Source organism: Anopheles coustani, chromosome X (assembly GCF_943734705.1).
Source record: "Anopheles coustani chromosome X, idAnoCousDA_361_x.2, whole genome shotgun sequence".
Lineage (NCBI taxonomy): Eukaryota > Metazoa > Arthropoda > Insecta > Diptera > Culicidae > Anopheles > Anopheles coustani.
The window spans coordinates 7,995,599-8,003,563 of record NC_071290.1 but is presented as its reverse complement, the minus strand read 5'-3'; the positions used below and the strand labels follow the sequence as shown (position 1 = coordinate 8,003,563).

The window sequence follows — 7,965 nt, the reverse complement described above, 5'->3', positions numbered from 1 at the left end:
GCGAACGTATCACCTTGGAGGTATCAAATGTTTCGTTGCGATAAAGTTTGGACCTTGCACAGATATGCAACAGCATTTTAGTTGGACATCAAATGTTTACTTACGGTTGTACAGTGATGCAGAAGCAGCTGGACGTGAAGGTAGTGAGCCATGCATATGTCCAGGTCAATGGTAAATGGCTTCAAATTTGGGAGATGAAGATAAAAGCCATATGCGTTGCTGCTTGCAAAGATTTGAGGTGTTTTTGAAGACGGTAAACAAAATGGCGGTGGACGTTCTTTTAAAACGCATGTTATGACATTCAATTGGGAAAAGAAAATACGTTTAGTCAAATCCGACTAAAGTGCTAAAACTAATGTGATGTTTGAATATGTGGGCACGGTGTAGTGTAGATGGTAGGGTGGCAGTGGAACCTACCGTTTTTTTTTTTTTTTGCAAACTGCAACTCCGCACAAGCCTGGTCCATCGCTTTCCTGGGCGGCTTCCTGTTGCGTACCTTGACCCCCTCGGGCGGCATGCAGTTGTCCTCTCAGTTCGAATCCTCCTGGCTGTTGTTGTTTTTTTCCACCCGAACGATAGCATCATCGAAGCGAACCAGAACATACAGAACACAATTAGACACAGAGACCGGATCCGGTGTTATGGTGTGGGAGGGTGTGAGCTATGTGCGAGGGATGGTGGTGGGGGATTGGACGACACCAACAGCCAGTAGTGCGTCGAAAGTAGAGCAACACATTTGCAACATCGAGCCAATGGAGAGAGCCAAAAAGCAAGAGCCGGCAGTGAGCGGTGAGGGAGGTAGGTGAGGGTGGTGAGGGGGGGGTCGGAAAAAACCTCCGGATACGTTGGGGGAGGGTGTTTTCCATTCGCATTCGCGGGGCGGACAGGGTGTGTGCAGTATCACGCTTTTCGATTGGCATCGCCCTTCGAGCAAAACCTGCTCTCGGAATACCTCAAGGTCGAGAAAACGATGTTGGTCGTGTTTTTTTGTTGTTTTCTACCATTTTCTCGACATAAGGTAAGCCAGCCAGGTGGTGCCTAACTGCTGCGCCGCTGATGACAAGCGTAGAGTAAGCGGTTTATACAGGTCGCAGTTAAAGATTTGCACTCAATTGCCTCGAAACAGACTGGGGAGTTGTATATATACAAGGGATCGTTGTTTTTGAACGAGTATGCATTTGTTGTAGGTATGAAAATGGAACTGGAGATGCGCCCACGCGACGAAAACATGAAGGAATCGTGGGAATCGCGAAAGCCCCCGCATGTATGCAACAGGTCGCACACGTGCTCTCGGCGAAGGCACAAGCCGTCAACCACAAAGGCAACCGTTAAAGGTTGCTGCCCCCCCATTGGTTTAGGTGTGTGCGAGCAGCGGAAACGGAAGCAAAGCAAAGAGACGACTGCCCGGCCGCCGGTCGGAAGAACATTTATACATGCGATATGAACAAAGCCCGAAACATCCAAGCCAAGAGTTGTACTTTGTACATGCTGTGAGTGAGAAAACCAGGAGACGGTTAATAGCGGTTGTAGTCTCTTAGTAAGAGATAGATGCCGGAGGCTAACACATTTACAGCTAGCGGAATATAACGGGGGGAGTATGCTTTACCTCAGGCTTGGCGTGGCAACGAGCCGCCCTTAGAGAAGCCACTCGCTAGGTGGCGATAAAAATGACAGCTGTTGTGTGTTTGGGGTCATTCATTCATCCATCCAACGAATGAAGCTTGCTAGCGCGAGAGTAAGAGAGTGGGATCGAGTGTGGGATGCTGTGAAATATGAACGAGACATTTACGCTTGCAACGTGGAGAGGAAGGACATCGTGGCACGGTCCGACGGTAGACACTGGCCGAAGGCCTCCAGCAGCAGCGGCTCCTCGGCGATCGCTTCCTGGTAGTCCTGGAAGGAAATCTGAGCGACGAGTGGAACGGGTTGGAACTTGAGTTGTGCAATTCCGATTTAGATTCATGGAATCTGAACGATTCTTTGCGTTTTTGAGATTCATGAATCCCAAAGATGCATCAACTGATGAAAAGTGATGAACAAAATCATAATCCACGCCAATGGAAGAATCATGAAGATTCGTGAAAGATCGATTAAAGATTCATTAAGGGTTCGGAAGATTCATTAAGGTTTGAAGATTCAAATCCCGAAAGATTCATGAATCCATCTGAATGAATCTTAGGTGATAGACTCACTCACTCAACACTAGTTGGAGCGGGTGCCTCAGAGTGCCTACCTTGCCGTCCTTATCCATGTCCAGCTTGCGGAGGGCGATCTCCACCAGGTCCTTGACGCCCTCGTCCGGGTCCTCGTCCTGCGGCTGCTTGATGAGGCAGTTGCGCAGCAGCGCGAACATCTCGTCCTTGGTGATGAAGCCGTCACTGTTGAGGTCGTACACGCGGAAGCAGAAGGCCGTCTTCTCCGCCTGCGAGCCCTTCAGGAAGGTGGACAGCCCCATCAGCCAGCCCTCGAGCCGTATCGGCAGCCCCTCGTAGCCCTTCTCCCACGCGCAGAAGATGCGCTCCATCAGCGTCTCCTCCGTCACGATGTCGAACGTGCTGTGCAGCAGCTCGCGGAACACCGACCGGTCGATGCCGTCCATCGACGAGCCGGCCTTTGCAATCACGCCCGGGTTGCTGGCGGCGAGCGCCTTCGAGTTGAGGCTCGCGTTCGCGACCAGCTTGCGGTAGATTTTGCACAACGCCTCCACCTCCACCCTGGAACGGCAACCGGCAAACGGAGTGGGGGGGAGGGGGGATGAGCGACACACTAACCTGCGACGACGCGCCATGACAGCCGAACATCGCTCCGAACAAACGATAAAAAACGGCCATCCATGTTGTAGTATATCGAATCATAAATGGTAAACAAATCAATAACAGCGAAATTTATGCACCTGGAGGCGCGTGCCTCTCCGTCGTGTTCTTCGCCACGAGTGCGAGCTGTTTGTGCAGGCCCCCCCCATCCTAACACCGCCATCGACACTAGTACACGAAACGAGCAGGCTCATGTACAACACCCTCGCGATAAATCATTCGGCGACATAAATGTTCCACGCAACAACCACGGTGTGTGTAATTGAGGCACCTTACACCCCGACCTGTTCAGAACAATTACCACGGTGATGTGGGGAAGGCTCGCGTGGAGTCTCTTACTTACTTGGAAAAGTGCGTCCGCCGCTTGTACATCTCCAGCATCTTGGGGTTCAGCTTGCCGTTGAGCTCGTCCATCCTGGCCAGGATCTTCCGGTTGTCGCGCGATATCGCGCTGCTGCTGCTCGTGCCCGTCCGGGATGCACCGGTGCGCTCCCTCGACTGCGGATCCACCGTCGCTCGCGGCAGAGCGCTGCTGTGGCTGTTGCTGCCGTTCGGTCCGCGCCCGGCCGGATCTCTCGACTGCGCCGAGGCTCTTCTGCCACTGGCCAGAAAGATGGAAACGCTTTTCATTATCATTGCCCCGCCCTTCGGGTTGCCGCCGGCGAGCGTCGCCGAAAGGAGCTTCCCCTGGCCACCGCCACCGCCGCCCTCCCGGTCCCTCGCCGCCTTCCTGCTCATCGTGCTTCCTCGTCCCGGGGTTTCCCGTTCGCCGCGGCAACTCCCAGCGTTCTCCTGTCCGTTTTCGGGCCGTTTTTTTTTCGGGGGTCGTTCCCCGTCCCCGCCACCCCACCAGTCGGCCACGCGCTGTTCGGCAATATTCGGCACCGTTAGCAACGCGCCGTCGGGTGCGCGGGTGTTTACTTTTCGTTGCGTTGGGTTGCGGGGGGGAGGAGGGGTCGGGCAGGTTGAGGACGCAGCTAAGGACGTTCGTCACTTGCCAGTATGGTGTGCCTTTTTTTTTTTTCTTTTATTGTTTACCCCGGCGACGACGGTTATTGGGCCGTTGGTGTGGTGTGGCAGCAGCACTCTGTTGAATTCCTAATGCTGTTCGGGTTGCAATACGAAGCGGTCATTATAAAGAATATCTATAACAACTACAAGTCCTTTGGTAAAATTCCACATTCTCGCATATTACCCACACAACACGAAGTCGTATAAAGTTGTATGAATTGAATCTCTTATAAGTACTACTGTGTCCAAAAAGTAAGGTGACTTTGGTACGCAAACTGTGCGCGTCCAAGGTATTGGCGGATTGTTATTTTTTAATTGTTGAAATATGTGTTTTTGACTTCTTCAGCAAATTTCATGTAAAAATATTCATCAGGATAGGAGATATGATTTTTTTTGTGGCCTACTACACGTATGACCCTCGTTGACCCGACCCTGGGCACATTTGGGGAGCAAAGAATTTGCTTAAAATTTTGTATGCGTAACTAATTTTTAGCTGCGGATTCGTTGAAATAGCTTTTGGCGATGCAGTAATGTCGAAAAAAAATGTTTACGAGGGGTTTAGTGAATTCCAAAATGGCCGCCATGGCCACAATGGCCAAAATGGCGTCATGGGACACATCATCCTCAACGATTCGTCATTCGACAAAGCGCACGTTCAAAATATTAGGGAATCAATGTTAAATTATTGTCGATTGATGATTAGAGACTTCACCGATAATATTAAATTATCGAAAGTATCAGTAAATATAATTTTAGAGGTGGTTTTGGGCCTGGAACTCGACTGGTACCAAAATCGTTGAATTTTTTTGAAAAAAGGTGTTGCGTTGAAGTGGGTGAAACAGCGCTATCCGACTAAATTGACAAGACAAAGTGCATTATTACTGTAGACGAGACTTGTAACTATGCTCCAGACTGTAAAACAATCAATCAATCGAATAAATACCGTGCCAGGAATAAGCCAGGACCAAAAAACTAGCCGAACGAGGGTCATACGTGTAGTAGGCCACAAAAAAAATCATATCTCCTATCCTGATGAATATTTTTACATGAAATTTACTGTAAAAATCAAAAACACATATAGCAACAATAAACAAATAACAATCCACCAATACCTTTGACGCGCTCAGTTCGAGCACCAAAGTCACCTTACTTTTTGGACACAGTAGTATATTTCGAATCGGAATCGCATTATGCATGGACAATGTACGAGAAAATGTATATTCTGTGTTGCATATGATGCCGATTAAGAATGGAATACGATTTTCTTTATGCATACGTATAGACGAACAATGTACGGCTAATGTACATCGTAAGTCGTATATGATGCCGACTTAGAAAATATACGACTAAACATATACATTTTGAACAATGTACGGTTAGCGCCTCCACTTTTGTCCGTATAGGCATTATTTTAGCATCATTTACGATTCAATCATATTGCATAGAAGTACGATTATTTCAAGTTGATACTCGATTTACATGCATATGTGTTGTGTGGGTACACACCTTGTATTACACTTACTTTCACAATCATTAGACTTATATCTATTTCACATTTGTTTATTTATATATTCATTTATTCATACCTTATTTTCTTTACCACGACGAATTCAAAGCAGCTTCAAATTAATTTACAAATATCAGGAACTTATAAACTATATGCTGGAACTTGCAGCTTTATCACGGTACGAACTTGTCTGATTTTGTGAGACATTTACTGTCCAACGGAACTCAGCTGATTTGGATTTTTGACTATTTGGTCAACTATGGAGAATGGTTAAAAAATCATTTGGAAGCCTTGGTCCGCTAACCATCCTGTTCTTTGGGCCAGAAGGTCGCTTCAATTGGCTTTATAGTTAAGAAACATTTGAGGAAAGATGGGCATTGTTATACAGATGCGTCGATCGAGGCCAGTTACTCAAACAAAACGGCTCGAAACTCCAACGAAACATGTGTTTGGATCGTGACCATCATGGATGTTGTAGCTTATTTGAAGCTAGATAGCGACAAGTGGTAAGGAACCTGGTACCTTATGTTTATTTTGGAGTATGTTAAAATATTTTGGGGTCCCCACACTCTGATAGAGCGCCAAGACGCTTTCTGTCAGGACTTCCAGCGTATGGAGAAGTGTATAGTGTGCAGTGTCTTCCGGAATTAAGCAACTTTATCAGAGAATATCATAAATAGTACGATTCAGAGGTTTGGATAAACCTGGCTACAGTTAATCATGCCCAAAGATCATCGGAGGAGTTGAACCGGTCAAATATAATCATTGCTAACACTCCTTATCCGTCTCCACTACAACCAATCGAGGAAAACATTACCAACTCTTAAAGGTAGGACCTATCTTTGCACCAGGAGCTTTGAAGAATAGCGCTATCAGATAGTTTAGCAAGTGGGAAGTGGGATCAATTAATGCATCTTTGGAGATTTGTATCACTAGAAGTCTAACGTCCAAAAAACAAACTTTACTTCACAGTGTCGTTCACATTGAACAAACTCTGAATTACCAAACTCTAGAGTCTGGACCCAGCCTTTGTCCATAGAATAAGTCTCGGAAAAGGACAAATGTACGTTATTTGGAAGTGGTTCCAGTAGGCTCAAAGTGGATCTGGTATTCTACCTCAAAGCACGGACTCGTTTGGGGATGTTATAATAGTTTGTGTTCTCATGCATGTTGTTTGCAGTGATCGAGGAAAGGTGAGCCTGGCGTGCGACCGTTGTCTGACACCGAATTATAATTGCTGGCACACGAACCTGGGCAAACAACACGAATTCTTCGGTGTCAATCAACATTCAGCGCGAACCCCTGCCGTTTCTTCATACCCGATATGGGCAGGACAACCATGCCCACTAACCTGGTGCTCGGCGAGGAAACAAACGGTAGCGTCCTGGGGTCTCTGGTGTAAATAGCGCTCCTAAAGCGGTACGGTATAATAGGGAGACGTTGGTGAACTTTTCCAACGGCACGAACATTGTGTGGTGGGGCAGTACTGGAATGCCTTGGGTTTGCTTATCATAGGACTACTATCTGCACACCAGATGCCCACCACTACCGCACTATGTTCGCAAAGAAACAGAAAAGTGATAAACAGCCCTCGGCCAAACAAACCTTCAAAACAAATCTGCATATCGGAGTAGAACTCTTTTCCGTTCATGTTTTGCGCTCGGAAAACCTTACCTTCTTCCGTTTTTCCCCCCCTTTTTCACTGCTTGCCTGATGCGTTGTCTGCCTTGCTTAGAAGAACCTTGCTGGCGGAATTAGTCATTCGAGTTAATTTGCATACCACCAAGCCTTGGACGTACCGAAACGGGTTCGAGTTCACACAGTAGTTCCGTAGACCTCCAAACCTTGAGAACGCTAAGGAACGGCGGCCGACAGGTTCTCCTGACCTCGCGCCACGGCCAAGTCTCGGCCCTCTTGCGTCTACATCATAATTGCCGTGGGGCCGTCACCTTCGACATCGGACGGTTTTAGTTTTGCGAAAATGGCGCAACGTTTGGGAAATTTCGACACATTTCTCCGTTGCAAAGGCAAACACAAACACAGAGACACACACACACACACAGACACACACAGACGCACGAAACTGGAGTCAACTCGAGAGGCCCTGAGCCCTCAGAGCCGTGTGGTGGACGGAGGGAGCTTGGGGGCTTTCGTTTCACTTGCTTGTCGGGCCCGATAACACGAACCACGGAGCACCAGAACTTTGCAAACTTCAGGATCGCCGTCAGGGTGCCCTTTTTTTGGCCTGATATGACTTGCAACTCTGGCACTGGTCCGCGCAGATGGTGATTGATTTTTTTTCGCTCCTTCCCTTCGCGGCTCGGTCTCTGGTAGTTGTTTACCGACGATGCCATGGAAACCGTGCCAGTTGGACGTGAGCGAACCCCTCCCATAGGTGTGCGTTTATATGGGATATGTGAGGCTCGACGATTGATTTTTCGGATGCAGTCAGATAATGTGCGCGTGTCGGCTAGTACATGTATGCAGGCTACGTTCTACGAGGACCATATGGGTCTTTGATAACTGTGCAGAACATGACTGCAGACATGTATAGCAGGCTACCCATTTGAGGCTACTGGATTGAGGCCAGGCTTTGGTAGTTGATGGATGAATGCGATGCGTATGGTTGAGACG

General features: G+C 48.0%; 1 protein-coding gene across 1 annotated transcript; it reads right to left on the bottom strand.

Moving 5' to 3' along the window:
* Positions 1-529: 529 nt before the first annotated feature.
* LOC131269275 (calaxin-like) lies at positions 530-3,551 on the bottom strand. The gene is made up of 4 exons (XM_058271621.1): positions 3,157-3,551; positions 2,234-2,714; positions 1,790-1,905; positions 530-548 (listed from the first exon to the last, which is right to left on the bottom strand). Exons 1-4 carry the CDS (start codon positions 3,549-3,551, stop codon positions 530-532), a joined length of 1,011 nt encoding a protein of 336 aa, XP_058127604.1.
* Positions 3,552-7,965: the final 4,414 nt, after the last annotated feature.

Excerpts from the sequence above, each read along its gene's own strand:
- LOC131269275 (XM_058271621.1), bottom strand. The coding sequence starts at position 3,551 with ATGAGCAGGAAGGCGGCGAGGGACCGGGAGGGCGGCGGTGGCGGTGGC. Across the intron at positions 2,715-3,156 it reads CGGCGGACGCACTTTTCCAA|GGTGGAGGTGGAGGCGTTGT; the intron begins GTAAGTAAGAGA and ends TTGCCGTTCCAG. Across the intron at positions 1,906-2,233 it reads ACATGGATAAGGACGGCAAG|ATTTCCTTCCAGGACTACCA; the intron begins GTAGGCACTCTG and ends CTCGTCGCTCAG.